The 16,217-nt window shown below is 41.6% G+C and overlaps 1 protein-coding gene across 1 annotated transcript in view; it reads right to left on the bottom strand.

The window, feature by feature from the left end:
• The window catches only part of LRRC49 (leucine rich repeat containing 49), a 149,360-nt gene extending 136,876 nt beyond the window's left edge, over positions 1 to 12,484 (bottom strand). Inside the window, exons 1-4 of the mRNA XM_004712013.2 lie at positions 12,341 to 12,484; positions 11,466 to 11,522; positions 9,483 to 9,570; positions 3,966 to 4,068 (exon numbers count right to left, since the gene is read on the bottom strand). Coding sequence (XP_004712070.1) covers positions 3,966 to 4,068; positions 9,483 to 9,570; positions 11,466 to 11,522; positions 12,341 to 12,388 — 296 coding nt within the window. The 5' untranslated portion in view covers positions 12,389 to 12,484. The remainder of the gene's footprint in view (positions 1 to 3,965; positions 4,069 to 9,482; positions 9,571 to 11,465; positions 11,523 to 12,340) is intronic.
• Positions 12,485 to 16,217: the final 3,733 nt, after the last annotated feature.

The following is a 16,217-nucleotide window of genomic DNA, read 5'->3' as shown; positions in this document are numbered from 1 at the left end:
CACCGCACCACCATGGCACTTCACATTTGCTACTTAGTATTTAGGACTCGTTTCATGCATTTAATGACACTCCCACAGCTGGCTCTCCTGCTTTATAAATCATTAATTTTTAGTATGTCCATTAAAATTTATTCTTTTTTGCATCAGCTTAGAAAAACCTTAAGTTGTCTGATCGCTTTTGCTTCAGTTTTCCCCTGTTGCTCACAGTGATACCTACTGATATCACCCAGATTCCCGTTCATCCCAGTCTTGAGTCCGTCTTCACTGAGACCGGAAAGGAATTAATACCTGACACCATCCCCCTTACACCAGCTGATAAAACTTGAAATAAACTCACTTTCTAAGATTCTTATGCAGTGGCTAAGTTTCAACACCACGGCTCACTTGTATATTTCTTCACCCCAAGTGTCCCTGCCACTCCATCAAACAAAGATCCAAACCAATGACCCAGGGTCCTCGAGAGGAAGTCATGTTCCCTGTACCCACAAAAGCTCCTGTCGCATTACTCATGCAGCTATTGGAGTAAGGGTTTGCCTCTGCATTCCCTTCTCAGTGCTGACAGGCTGCCCTCCTATCCTCCAGGCCTACCCTAGTGAGGTAGTTAGCTGATTGTGCCAACCTGGACAAGAAACACATGTGGGGTTAATTAAAGGGCCGAGAGAGAAATGGCTCGGTGATCCTCACCTTTCGAATTCTCGGGTCTCTTGCTTTCTGATGGTCGGACCAGGGTGCAGCTGCCTTAGCCAGGTCCCTGCTTTAGTTGGCAAGGCTCATTTCCTGCAAGGCATCCCTGAGGAGAAGCCACATGGACCTACCCTGATGCAGCCCTGGGTGCTGGAGCACCCGTGTGGGGACCCCTGCCAGCGCTGAGATGTTTACAAATTCACGGACTTAGCTTTCCTCCTGTAGTTGGCGTCATTGCGTGTTTTGTGAGATGGAGGAAGGCTTTGTGGATTGTTGTCGGACATATGGGTTAATGTTGGACTGTGGGCTTGGGCAGCACTGGGTTGGGATATTTTCTTAAAGCACCCTTAACCTGTATATAAAACTCTCTCTAATACATGAGTTTCTGTGGATTTGTTTCTCTAAAGTACCCAGATGAACACTCCTAGTTTCCAGAACAGTCAGATTCACTCGACCAAGCAATCCTTCTCGGGGCTGGATTCTACTCTTCTTTCATAAGCTTCCTGGCTAAGAGGCTGCACAGTGTAGCAGATCTGACATTGAAAATCATTAGCCATTACCCTCTCAGATAAGAATCCTTGAGTTCCTTGTTTCTAGGCCAACTCTCTTGACTGGCTTTGCTTAAATTATGCCCAACTATGTATGACACCTTTGTGATCTTGCCATTTGAGGAGCCAGTTCCCTTGGTCCCTTGAGCTTTTCCTAATCGAAGCTCACTTCTCTACCTCAGAGACCTGTGCTGCCAAGAACCTATCTTTGCAATTACCTGAATGACACCCCAGGATATAACAGAAGAACCTAACTTTTTATGGCCCAGTCTTACAAGTACTGACCCGTTAGTGTCGATTAACATAAAACTGAAGGGAGAAGGTCCTATTCTTCGCTGGACTTTTTTTTTTTTAATCATTTTATTGGGGGCTCTTACAGCTCTTATCACAATTCACATATACATCCATTGTGTCAAGCACATTTGTACATATGCTGCCATCATCCTTTTCAAAACATTTTCTTTCTACTTGAGCCCTTGGTATCAGCTCATTTCCCTCTTCCCCCACCCTCCTTCCCTCATAGTCCCTTGATAATTTATAAGTTCTTGTTTTTTTCATGTCTTACACTGACCAGTCTCCCTTTACTCACTTTTGTGTTGTCCATCCCCCTGGGAAGGGGTTATACGTAGATCACTGTGATCGATTCCCCCTTTCTCCCCACACCGTCCCCTTACCCTCCTATTATTGCTACTCTCATTAATGTTCCTGAGGGGTTTATCAGTCCTGGATCCCCTGTGTGGCGAGCTCTTATCTGTACCAGTGTACATGCTCTGGTCTAGCTGGATTTGTAAGGTAGAACTGGGGTCATGATAGCCGCGGGTAGGAAGCATTAAAGAACTTGAGGAAAGTTGTGTGGTCAGTGCTATACTGCACCCTGACTGGCTCGTCTCTTCCTTGTGACCCTTCTATAAGGGGATGTCCAATTGTCTACGGATGGGCTTTGGGTCTCCACTCTGCATTCCCCCTCATTCACATTGGTATGTTTTTTGATTTTGTTTTGGGTCTTTGATGCCTGATACCTGATCCCATCGACACTTCATGATCACATGGGCAGGTGTGCTTCTTCCATGTGGGCTTTGTTGCTTCTGAGCTAGATAGCCGCTTGTTTACCTTCAAGCCTTTAAGACCCCAGACACTGTATCTTTTGATAGGCGGGCACCATTGGCTTTCCTCACCACATTTGCTTATGCACCCATTTGTCTTCAGCGATTGTGTAAGGGAAAGTAAGTATCACAGAAAGCCGGGTTATTAGAACAAAGTGTTCTTCGTTGAGGGCATACTTGTGTGGAGGCCCAATGACTGGACCTTTAAAGACTGAGATAAGAATAACCACAAAAATCTCCCAAAACATTAAAATACCATGAAAGTTATAAATATTAGGTAGCACTGGAATTTCAAAAGCCAATGACACCACAGAGATGCCAAGAGAGATAATGCCTTCAAGTGTCACTTTGCCTCAAAACAACATGCTACAGCCTCTTGACACTTCCCCCAGCCACAAAGACGGTCCATGATCTTGGTGGCAGGTGTGCACCACTAAGCTAGCAGAGATGCTTTCTTTAGTGGTTACACAACTAAAGGAGTGGTTAGGACACTTCCTCCAACATTCTACTCCTGGCATTTTCCTAGCTGTAAAGATGGGGATTAAGTCCTAAATATATTCATTCATTCTTTCATTCAAAGGTTTTGATTGTGAGGCTCTGTTCTAAATCCTGGTGATACAGACTGAGTAAAAATCCCAGGGCTCATGACGCTCAGACTGAGAGGCCGGTAATAATCACGATATGTAAAACACTTAATGTTCAAAGAGTGCTATGTGCCAAGAAGAAAAAGAAAGCAAGGAAGAGAGCCGGGGACCTTCAGGGTGGAAGAGTTGACAGTGTTGGAGAGGGTAGCTAGGGAAGGTCAACTGAGATGGTGACATCTGAGTAGTGTGAGCCCTCGGATGCGCGGCCGGCTCTCAATCCAGGCAGAGGGAGTAGAGTCGTGAAAGAATGGCTGGTGTACGTGAGGAGTGGCAGGTCTGGGGCAGCGTGTGTGACAGGGCATGGAGGAGGTAGTGAGGCATGTGAGGTAACAAGGACCTAGAGCCCAGGAGGCCTATGTCTGTTTGTTTTCATATCCGGAAATCCATTTTCATCAATGTCATGTTTTAGAATTGCACAGTACTCTTGGAGCCCTGGTGGTGTTCCTTGAGCCCACCAGCCTCTCCTTGGGAGAAAGATGAGGCTGTCTGCTCCTGTAGAGGTTCAAAGCCTTGGAAATCCCATCGAGGGTCACTAAGAGTCCGATTGGGCTCAATGGCAGTGGGTTTAGCTTGGATATTACTCTTGGCGCAGCGGTTAAAGAATCAGGGTGCTAGCAAAAGGTCAGCACTTTGAACCCACCAACTGCTCTGTGGAAAAAAGATGTGGCAGACTGTTTCTGAAAAGATTTACTGCCTTGGAACCCAGTGGGGTAGTTCTACTCTGTGCTACAACACCAGGATGAGTGGAAATCAGCTCAATGGCAGTGGGTTTATAGTACTCTTTGGGAATACAGTCAAGATCATTTACATTATATAGATATGAAATTCTTTGGCACACCTCTGTCAGAATAAACAAAAGAATTAGTGATATTGATTGTACCCAGCTAGTAGGTAACCAGAACATTAGGAGGAGGGACTTTTGTACCTCTCAAACTTTATATCATGCCTATTATTCCAAAAAATAAGATAAAATAGATTGTTCTCACCTTTCTAGGGTCAACCTGTCTGAGTACAGGCTTTTCTCTTCAGAAGAACGTTGGAGAATAGGAAACGATGACATTGATGAGCTCACCAAACTAATATGATCACCTAGTGAAAATGATACACACGTTACTTGATTAAGAAAAACCTTTAAAGCCTTGAAACTACAGTCACCTTGGATTGGGGGAACCCTGGCGCCCACAAGTCCCTCTCCTGGAAGGGCTAGTGTCCATGTCATTGCGGCCGTTGGGGCAAGTCTAACTCATGGAGAGCCTGTGTGTGTCTATGGTCTACATACTGGAAGTTAGTTATGAATCTGAGTTTGTGGCTTTCCTCCGTCAGCCTAAATGAAGTCTTCTATGTGTGCCAATAATGTTTTCCCTTGCCTGATGGATTGCTGGAAAGTACACAACAGCTCTAGTGCTATCTTTACCCCGTATACGTCTGACTAATGCGAACGTCTTAGCTCTCTGATAACTGAGAGTCCCTTATTACCAGAAACATTTGGGCCAGCACTATGACAGCCCTGCCGGATTCGGGGCTTTGAAGGTGTCTGAATCATGGAAGAATCTCCAAATGCTGATAAGGAGCCCATGGCAGTTCTCATTTCCAGACCACATAGTTCTGTCACGTTTGTTGTGGATGAGATGCATGACGACTTATTACGAGGCGAAGGACTTATTACTCTTCCATCTCCTTCAAAATATCAAAAAGTTTATCACAAAGCTAGACAATACATGATTTTGCTACAGGAAATACAGAGAAAGTAGTTTGGGATAACAGGTGTAACCTTGTGTTATCACATTTTCTTTGTATATTCGGCCACTATTGGGAGAGAATATTACAAAGAGACGAAAAGTAGATGCCAATTAAGCAAGTATACTTGTGGTTAGAGTCTACAGGGCATACAGGAGGCTCAGGGCTGGAGGTTAGATAGGGTCCCTAGGGAGTGGTGGGTAGAGAGTGTCCCTATCAGTAAGTAGCTCTCAACTCAGTGGGCAGACGAATACATATCAAACTAAAAAGCTATCAAGTCTAAAAACAGACTATTTGCACATGAGGTAAAATAAAAAAGAATCCTTATTTAAAATCCTGTACATAAGTGTATCTGGTTGTTTTTCACTTAATGAAAATCACTTCAGAGGCATTTGGGGGGAGATAAATATTAAAATATATTCTAAAAATCTAGAAGAATGTAGAATGACCAAGAAGAAATGCTGAAACCTATCAGAAATGCAATGAGATGGGAGAGTAACTCAAAAAGGAAACAGTTCGGTTATTGGAGAAAATCTTCTCTACCTTCCTCTAATATACAGGAAAAACTCAGCCGAAATCAGCAACCAATGCTGAAATGCTTGAAGAGCAGTAAGAAAGAACCTCCTATTTCCAGCGAATCCTGGTAATAAGATGGCCAATAAGATGAAGAGATGAAAACCATGCCTAGGAATCCCACACCCCTTGGGAAGTCATCGGACAGTATGATATACCTTAGAATCAAAATCCAACAGATGGTAGTAAAGACTGGGAAAGCAGGCTCCTTCAGGGAACTATCGCAAGCCTAGCTTCTTGAACCAAATAATCACTGCTTACATTGCACCTCTGTGAATTCATGATATCTCAATATGGATGTCAAGATAGTGAAGTTCCAGAGTATAAAATGTCTAGTAATGGAACTGGCCTAGTGATACAGCAGGCTGACAGCAGAATATCCAGACAACTATAATTCTATAAATTGATTTTCAAATCCAAAGTTACATGGTTTGAAACAGCTAAAACAAGTAAATAAAAACTAGTCAAAGGATTAATGGAGCAAGGTGGCCAACTAAAGATGATTTTAAAAAAATTCTAAACAATAGACAATCGAGATTTCTCTTGTTGGCATTAGAATCAGGTTTTATGAACCATTTTTAAAGGCTTTAGGCCAACCCTGAATTTAAGGGACAAATGTAGACTTTATAAGACTTGGGATACAGAAGTAATAATCAGATTATAATTCATTTATACTCAGTCAAATGAGGAATGCTAGCTTTACACTTTTCGGTTCATAGTCACTAGCAGCATGATTGGTCTACTATCACTATAAGTATGAAATAGACCTTACCAAAAAAAGCAAGAGATAAAAATGAGACAGTAGAAAGACCTTAAAATACATAAACAGGAACCTCTAAATGTCAAGGTGATAAAGGGATCAGGGGCAAGATGAGACATTTCACACCTACGTGAAACGTTTCTTCTGTTACTGACTTTCTTCATATCACTAATTAACTTACCAGCTGTGCAGACCTTGCCTTTCCAGATAAATGTATAAGTTCTTTGAGAGGTGGACTCGTTTTCTACTATTTGTACTCTTATTAGAAACCAAATCCAGCAGGCAATCAGTAGATTGAGTGTTCAGTTTATTAACAGATAATTGGAAATCTACTTTATATACAACTTATGTTAAAAAAGAATATAATCAACTCTTTAATAGAAGAATGCAAAATGAATCCTTTCATAATTGTATTCTCAAAGATCCCACAGGATTAACATTTCATAAGAACATTCACTGCACTGCACCTGTGAGTGGGGGGATGGGTAGACAGATGGATAGATACGCAGGTAGACAAGTAGGTGAATCAATAGGTAGGTGGATGGACAGATGAATGATGAAATATATTCCATATATGTGAGTCCTTTGACGTTGTCTTTGAAATCATTTTGGTAACCAAAATCCTGGTTGCAAATTTTCTAATGATTTGTGATTTGTCACGATTTTAATAACCAGTCACCATCTCACTCTCTACACACATATTTTTAAATTATTACTTAAGAAATTTCATCAATTAAAATCTATTTTTAACTGAGAGTTTATTATATAGTAGGTGTCCTGGTAGCCTAGTGTTATGCATTGGCTGCTAACTGCAAGGTCAGCAGTCTGAAACCACCAGCCAATTCTCAAGAGAAAGATGAAACTTTCTACTCCTGTGAAGAGTTACAGTCTCAGAGATGCACAGAGGCAGTTCTACCCTGCTGTCTGGGGTCATTCTGAGTCGGCATTGACTCGATGCCAGTGGGCTTGGTTTGGAATGCCTGGTTTAAGGTTCTGTTTCTTAATAATATTAAAAAATGTTTAATCACATATAAAGTTTTAGACTAATCAATCTAACTAAAACATCAAGTTTCTTAACTTTAAAAAAATATTAGGCAAAATATACATAACAAAAAGTTTGTCATCTTAAGCATTTTTAAGTGTACAATTCAGCGATATGAATTCTGTTCACAGTGTCTTTTGATGGAGAGTAGTACTAGTTAATTTAGGCTGATTGGCTATTAAATTCTCTTAATGAATTTTGAAAAATAACAGTGGGCTGAAATGGATTCTAACGACGGGGGATTTGGATGCAGTGATTTAAACAGAAGTCCTTCAAATTAAGTGATAAAGTGCTACTTCTAATTTCTTCCCCATTTTGTGTTTTTGAAGGTCAAATGATAAGTACACAAGCCAGGGAAACAGCGGGAGTGGGGTGGCCTTCTTTGCATGTAACTCTGCAGCTCAGCGACTCTGGAGGGGCACCTTCGGGAAACTACCAAGTGGACACTTAACCAAACCAGGCTCAGTGCCATCAAGTCGCTTCTGACTCATACTGACCCTGTAAGGCTGTCCACAGCAGTGCATTTGCAAGGAAGCAGGCTGTCACATATAGCTCCTGCTGAAAGGTTAACACACGTACACCATGACTTTCTGGTTAGCAGCCAAGTGCTTTAACCACTGTGTCACCAGAGCTACTCAATACATTTAAGACGTATCAAATGCATGTTGCAGAAAAATATCAAGAATTTTCTTCATGAAAAATTCATTAGGTTAGTTTTTCCCGAAAAGAGTTCAATTGTCACTCCCTCACTCAGTCCATCCAGTCGATTCCGACTCATAGCAACCCTATAGAAATACCCCTGTGGGTTTCCACGACCGTAACTGTTCACCAGAGCAGAAAACCGCATCTTTCTCCTGAGGAGTAGCTGGCAGATTTGAACGGCTGACCTTATGGTTGGCAACACAATCACCAGGTCACTATTTACATTTATGTTGATATTCATTTCTGACTTTAAGTACTCAAAATTCAATGACTCATACCATTTGCTCACTGGGAAATAGCTTGTAATACTTTACCATTAGATAAATTTACTTAGCCAGTAACAACATATGTAGCCACTACCTCACCAGGTCACTATTTATATATATGATGTTATGCATTTCTGACTTTTAGTTCTCAAAATTAAAACATTTCGTGCTATTTCCTCACTGGGAAATAGCTTGTAATACTTCATCATTAAATAAATGTCCTTGGCCAGTTACCCACAAATCTGTGTACTAACGCCCTACTCTAACACAAGAGAAGGCCGGGAAAAGTGTTTTAGACTCATTATTTGGAAAACCTTTTTGTAAAAGATCATTATCAGAAATGTGAGCCCAAGCATAAAAAGCCCTGGCTGAGAATTCCAGGTTCCAATATGATAACATGGCACCTGGCCCGTAGTACACACTCCATAAAGATGTACTGTACTGAACCTAAGGAAGCAAGAGGGATGCTACCTGCACAGCGGAACTTCCCTTAGACTGTTCTTCTATGTGCAGGGAGTAGGAAAAAGAGAAAGATTGGCTCAGGGGAACTTCAAGACAGAACCAAGGGGGAACTAGTCAACATCCAAAATAACCATCAATTCAGGCACTAGTGAGAAAAGCAAGCAGTTTTTTCATATAAACTCCTAGAAGGGAATGATAATACTGTATATAAGGATTTTAAATCGCTGAACACTAGCTTATTACAGATAGTTAATAGTTGGTAGGAACAAACTATAATTAAAACATGCCACAGGAAATCTCTCCTTGAAGAATGTATTGCATCAATATAACAGGATCATATAAGGTAGTACGTATCGCGATATGGTACACAAACCACACCCATAAGCATTACTTTAGGTATTATTAAAATGAACCTTTCCAAGGACCATCCAAGACCGGTAACATCAGAATAGGGAAGGCCAAAGGGGAGCACTACGAATCTCTATTTATAACAAGATTTCATATGATGCGTGTCAAAATATAAGGCCTCATATATAAAGTATCTATAATCCCACACCAGAGTAAGGGAAGGAGATCCCTTCTTTTTCTACTCCTGGCCTTTCTCCTCATTGCTTCCTTGTGTCTTAAAGAACTGTGTTCTCATACTGCTACCCTCATTAAAGAGCCACTTTTTCTTAGTTCTCATATATTATCTGGAACATTCTTTCCCCTTTTTCTAGTCTGTAGCACACCCCAAGCCAAAGCAGCAACAGCTTTCTCTGTATTTAAAATAATCTATTTGATGTATATATACACCAATTATATCTAAACAATAGGTCATATATTCCCTAACCAATCTAACAACCAATGAACCATTTCCTTTTTAATTCAAGTTTGTTTGGACCAGTGATTCAATATTATGAAACAATCAATATGAGTTAAAGAAGAAAAGGCATATCTGATCTCTAAGCAGAGACAATACCTTGCCTACTTGAATAGTTTCTTTCAAGGTCATGTTGTAAGAGTCGGCCAGGAAATGTTGACGTTTCTTTATTTAGCCTGAATTCAACCTATTTAAAAAATTTAAGAAAATAGATTTGGAGAAAAAGTTATCAATAAGTAAGGAAGATGTTGACATAACATACAATAACTGAGACATGCGACAACATACATGAACTTTCTGCTAAATAGAAGAAGCCAGGTGCAATAGGCTCTATACAAGGAGGCTTCAAAAGTTCCTAGAAAAATGACACTATCCTTTAATTCCATTTTTCAAGGAATATTTGAAACCTCCTTGTATTGCATGAAATGTCCATAACAGGCAAATCCATTGAGACAGAACGCAGATCTGCGGTCTCCAGCTTCTGGGGAAGCAGGAGTGTAGGAGTGACTACTTTAAGGGGCATAGGGATTCTTTTGGGGTGATAAAATTCTGGAACTAACTAAAGAGAGGTGCAAAATATTGTGCATGCAGCTGAATTGGAAGCCTTAAAATGACTAAGAAGATAATTTTAGTCATACGTACTGTACCACGCACAGAACAAAACTGGGTCAGTTTCATAGTCAGATGAAAGCATGCTCCAATCTGAGACACATCCTCTATTCTCTCATTCCCAAAACAATCATTAAAACATTCATTCTCTCCAAGAAACAAAAATATACAAAATAAGGGCTGTTGAAAAATCACTCTCTTTTGACCATTAGAAATCCTTTCAGTGTCCAATTATAACAATAAAATTGCATTTTTAACTTTACAAGAAGGGTTTCCATTACTTTAAATAATTATCAGATGAGAAAACTGAGAAAAGCAAAAGCAGATGAGGCTATTAAACACATATACACAAACCCTATTTATTTTTAAAGAATTATGATGTTCCAGATTTATACATACTATGAAATACTACAGTAGCATTTGCATTATATCCTTGTGAGTTGTATAATTAAAGGTATTTTCTTAGAACATATGTCTGCATAACAAAAAGTGAATGGTTTGCAAAGAATTTGCACACAGCACCTAGTAACACATTGTAATGGAAGACTTAATTGAGATCAATAGCAAAGCATTGGGGTAAAATCTATTATGTCCGATTATAATAAAAATATTTCAATTAATTTAACTGATGCATTTTCAAGTGTCTGATAATATCAAATGCGGCATGAGGTAATAAATTACTATCGGCCCAATGAGGTCCTTCGATCGACCGTCCTCATGCCCTCTTGCCCTGATCCAAATCGTGTTACCTATAAACTTTGCTTTAAAGTTTCTCCAGTGACTTCTAGTTAACAGCTTTTTAAGAAACAATTAAATGGTGATGGTTGGAGGTATTCAACTTAGAGGAGAAAAACACGGTGCTGGGTTTTGAGACACAGTTGCGTAGGAAATATGTTTGTGTGCTCAGGTGAAACAGAAGAGAGAGAAAATGACGTACATTTCACAATCTCAAAAGAATTATCAAAGGCCAGAAATTCTGAAAACCCAGAAATATTATGGGCAAATTATCTGGGAAAGAAAATCTCATGTTCATATCTTCCCTTCTAAATAACATTAAGCACTTACTATTTCTCCCCTGAGTTTAAGTGATGAGTGTAGAGATATTCCCTAAATCACCACATTTTATCCATTGTAAGATGCTTTTTAATAGTAAGACATACAATCAATTTGCCCACTATTATGAAAAAACTATTCCACCTAAATTTTGATGCACCATCAATTGTAAGAAGGACCTTGGTCTCAGAAATGTTGAAATGTCAAAAAACTTAACTCTTGAAATTGAGACAATATAATTAAGTTTTTAAAAGAGAGTTAATCCTAGCTTTATGTCAGTGGAAAATTATAATGAGCTTGACATTGGAGGGAGGAATAAATATAATTAAAATCCCTAGTTCAGACTTTACTTTGTAAATCATGCTGTGTAGGTAAAAAACAACTTATCTTCAATTCAAATATAAATGTGCTAAATCTTACTTTATTTTTTTCAGGAAGCGATGATGTCTGAATAACCAGATGAAGCCCACAATTCACCTGAAATTTAGAGATTAAATCATAATAAAATCTGTTCTCAATTTAAACATACAGATATAGATATGTGCATAAGTACACAAAAACACACAGGAGCCCTTGTTGCAGAGTGCTTACGGTGTTTGACTGTTAACTTAAAGACCAATGGCTCCAGTGACAGCCAGCTTCCATACCGAGTGTGGAGTTCTACTCTATCCCACAGGGTTGACATGAATCAGAATAGATGTAAGGATCGAGCTTTCTACACACACACACCATAAAGAAAAATGAAGATACAACAAAAATATTAAATAGAACAGATGTTTTGGTTTGTTTGGTTTTTTTTCTTGTTTCTGGCAAATTAACAGGTTCTGAAATTTTGCTGAAGACAGTAAAACCACGACTAAACATTAAAAGATTTCACTCTGGCATATTTTCCAAAATGGCAGCAATTTCATCCTTCCAATTTCAAAGTATTACCCCATTTGCCACTTCAGGTCTAATTAAAGATCTCAAGGGTGAAGGCGGTGGTAGTAGTTCTCAACTATCCATTCTTTTCCCAATGTACTGATTAAAAGAATTTACTGATTAATAGATTTAAATGGACCTGAGTCTTTCACAGCAGACCAAGTCCACCTTCTGGGTGCCCCAGATGCGGTGCAAGATTTTGAAAACCCATCCTAGCACACCCCCAAAGCGCCTTGGTCTAATCCAGAAACCTCAAGTCTTGGTCAGACAATAGCTTGGGTAGGCCCAGGGGTCCATGCCCCCATCACCTAGACAAAGATGCCAGCCGGGGGGATACCAAGGGGAGGAAAGAGAAAAGTAGAAGCCCAACCTACGTTGTTCGCAGCCCGGCCAGAAACAGAGCGATATTTCCCAGGAATCATCGTGGGAGACCGTTCAGAATCTGTTAGATCTGTCTTCGAGGTGACGCGACAGCGGAGACTCAAAAGAGACCCAAAGGGGTCATCTCCCAGGCAACCCGGTCCAGGGTTACCATGGAAACGACCACTTCCGGCCTGGTCCTCTCCCACGTCCGCAGGCCGTCGCGGTCGTCGTCGCCGCTCGTTGTGTGTGTAGGGGGCCACTGCGCAATCCCTTCCTCGTTCTGGTCCCCCGGGCTCCTCAAAATAAGGTGAGGCGTGCGGGACAAAGAGGATGGAGCGGAGACGGAGGGGGAGGGGCGCGCGCGCACGCACCTCGGTAGCTATGACAACCGCCACTTCCGGTCCGTCCTTTTTCCGGGCCCTTCGGCGCGCAGCCCGCGCGAAATTTGTATCCTTTGGCCTCGGGCCACTTGCTTTAGAAAGAGCCACGGTTCCGGGAGCCGGGTGCCCTCCTGCTGGGGGCCCGGTTCGGCGCTTCCGGGCCCGGAGCGCCGGGAAGAACGCGGGCCGCAGCCCCGTGGACGGTGACGCGGCGCGGGAGCGGCGTGCGGAGGCCCCGGGGACCGGGCGCCGCCGAGCCCATGGGTGCAGGGCAATGGTCGCGCCGGCACCTGCCCCGGCCCGTTTGACACCTCTTGGGTTACCCGGAAGACCCCGCGCCGGAGGCTCTGGGCGGGTGCTGCACCACCCTGCCCCAGGTGGCCGCCTCCGGACCTAGGTTGAAGCGGGGAGAGGAAGCTGGAGGCCCTGAAAGAGGACCCCGGTTAAGCAGGTGGTCGGCATCCTCAGGTTCGGCCTCCTGTGTGCTCCTCCGAGCTGGGAAGGAGGCTTTGGCTACGTAGGTAACAGATACGCACTAGTCCGAGGGTCGTTGAAAGACTAAGTTCTAGACCTCAGCTCTGGGATTTCTATTTTCTCACCTGTAAGGCTAAGAGGGTGCTCCCCAACATCTTATTTAGCACCATCACTGGCTTTGGGTGACCCAGCCAATTCCTTCCACCTGCTTCTCCGGGGAAACACGCACTTTGTTCTTCAGGTGCCCAGATTTTAATATTGGTAAAGCGTGACACCATTAACCGGGGAGTGGGGTGAGGGTTGGGGGGGGGGGGTCTTGATTAAAAATTTGTTCTATATCATTTTGCCGCCACTATAAAATATAAATAATATGACTACTGTCTGCTAAATTCAAGAAAATGTATGTATTTATGAAATAAATTACTTAAATTATCTGAATAGCTGATTTGTTGACATCACTTGTTTCACTAGCACGATGTGTATCGTCTGAGAGACCGTTAACAAAATGTTTTTGTTCATTAAGTCCAAACAATAGTGGTCGAATTCTAACAACTGATCAACAATGCGCACTTTGATAAGCAGTTCTCAATAATCAGTTCTCAACAATTATTTGTTATTATTAAAGTTTAACACTAAAATTTTAAAAAATAATATAAAACTCACATCCTGGCGAAATAGCCACATGGCAGCTGAAAACTGTATATTCCCTTCCCGTTCTCCCGCCGTTCCCTAGCTTGTCGGGCATTCTTTCCAAAAATCAGGACTTTTAAAACGACTCGGGACGGTCACTTCCCCACTTCCCATCTTAAACACACTATATCTATATATCGATATATAGATATATATCCTTTGAGATCATCAAACTTTCATCTCCATTTGTTGTAGTGGTTGTTGGGTGCCATCGTGGAATTTCCACTCACAGGGACCCTGTGTGTAACTGCCCAGGCCTGCACCCTCACCATTACTCTTGTTTGAGCCCAATGTTGCAGCCTGGGTGTCAATCCGGGCTGACACAGCCCCTCTACCAAGCATGACGTCTTTCTCTAGTGACTGGTCTCTCCTGGCAACATGTCCAAAACACTTGAGACAAAGTCTTGCCTCTAAGGAGCATTTTGGTTGTACTTCTCCCACCACACCACAAATCTGTTTGTTCTTTTTTTATTATTATTATTAAAAGATCACTTTATCGGAGGCTCTTATAAGAGCTGTTTGTTCTTTTGGCAGTCCTGCTACTTTCAATATTCACCAGCACCACAATCCCAATACATCGATTCTCCTTATTCAGTGTCCAACTTTCACATGCATATGAGGCAATGGAAAATGCCATGGCGTGGGTCAGGCACACTTAGTCCTCAAAGTAACCTTGCTTTCAACACTGTAGTAGTAGCTGTTAATTGGATATAAAAGATGTTCCTTTAGGAAAATGGGAATTCAAATGACCAGCACCTGACTTATTTTGGCTTTGAAAATACAAAGAAATCAATAGAGTCTTTTAGCTGAAAGAAATTCTAGAGCTCGCCTAGTCCAAACCCACATTTGGTTTTTTGTGTGAAGAAGCCACTTTGGGAGATTAATATCCCCCAAGGTCTATACCTCTTGCTGCAGGTCTAATTGCCAGTTCGTTTATTACTTGCCAGACTCCTATACCAACCTACTTATGATATTGGGGTGGGTGCTTTTTAAATGGTATCCTGCAATTATTAGAACACACAATGAACTTATTAATTGAGGTCACTGTCCCAGTGATGAGTATACCAGTCATGCTGACTTTTGGGGTCTTAAACATAGTATACTGTATCCTTCCAGCAAGCCTTTGCTCAATTGTACTGTGTCTGTAGTGTGGCAGTATGTCCCCACTCATTTCCTACAATCACCCACTAAGTTATTTTTCCTTCCAAGAGCTACTCAAGCACCTTTTCCTCATGAGCCCCTAATAACACACTCCCGTTTCTTCCACTTCAGGAGCACTTGTCACAAGGGTCATGAAGTGATTTTATCATTTGCTAGGTGGTCACATCTCACACATTGGGATGTAAGTTCCATGAGAGCAAGGATGATCCAATGTATTACCATTGTGTCCCCAATTCCAAGAACAATATTTTATAGGTGTAAGGAATTCAATCCATTATTGGTGTACGGATGAAATGATTACAAGTACAATTCACTGTTGTTGGAATAGAGTTTTCCATTCTCTTCTACTACTCTTTCTCATTGAGCTACAGACAGCTTTGAGCCATCCTCTCCTTTGAGCCATCCACTATCCATACCTTCTCACAGTAGCTACGCACCTCGGTAGGTATCTGTAAATAGGCAAAGGGCTTTGGTGGTGCTGTGAGTGAGGTACTGGGCTGCTGAGGGAGGAAAATGAGGCTGTCCACTCCCAAAGCATTGACAGTCCCAGAAACCCTGTAGAGGGTTGCTATGAGTCGGAATCTCCTCGATGGCAGTGTGGTATAAAGAGATAAATATAGATAGTAAGAATAGGAAATACTAAGCCACACATACCCCTACCCAATTTTCCTTTGCCATAATTATACCACTATTCAAAATTGAGAGAGAAAAAGCCAGACTAGTGAAAATAGCAATTTTTAAATATACAGTAAAGGTGAGAAACAAATCCAAAATAGACACCAAACCCACTCCAGGTAATAAGTCTCAAATTCCATATTATATTAATGTACCAATATACTTGCAGAGTTATTATAAAATCATATGTGAGTTCTCTAAAGAATCACTTAAAAATTATATAAAGTAAAAATAAATACATGTTGGAGTCGATGGTGCATTTTTAGTCTCACCGGAATTGGTAACCCCAACAACATTGCAAAGAAAGCTTGCTTGTGTCACCCCGAACTGCTCCCATTCAAACCTAGTCTTTGCTGTGCCAGGAAGAACCGACTAAAGTCACATGTTTAGTTCTTCGTTACTGCGGACCTGTCGTGGACGGCTCTGAGTGCTCACTGCCAGGGAGTTGGTTCTAACTCACTGAGACCCTGGAGGAGAGGGCCCCCGTCCCTGCGGGTTTCTGAGATTG

This window comes from Echinops telfairi, unplaced genomic scaffold (genome assembly GCF_000313985.2).
Source record: "Echinops telfairi isolate 266 unplaced genomic scaffold, ASM31398v2 ScPeMD7_7475;HRSCAF=8513, whole genome shotgun sequence".
In the NCBI taxonomy this organism is placed as follows: Eukaryota; Metazoa; Chordata; class Mammalia; order Afrosoricida; family Tenrecidae; genus Echinops; species Echinops telfairi.
This window is presented reverse-complemented; position numbering and strand designations above follow the sequence as displayed.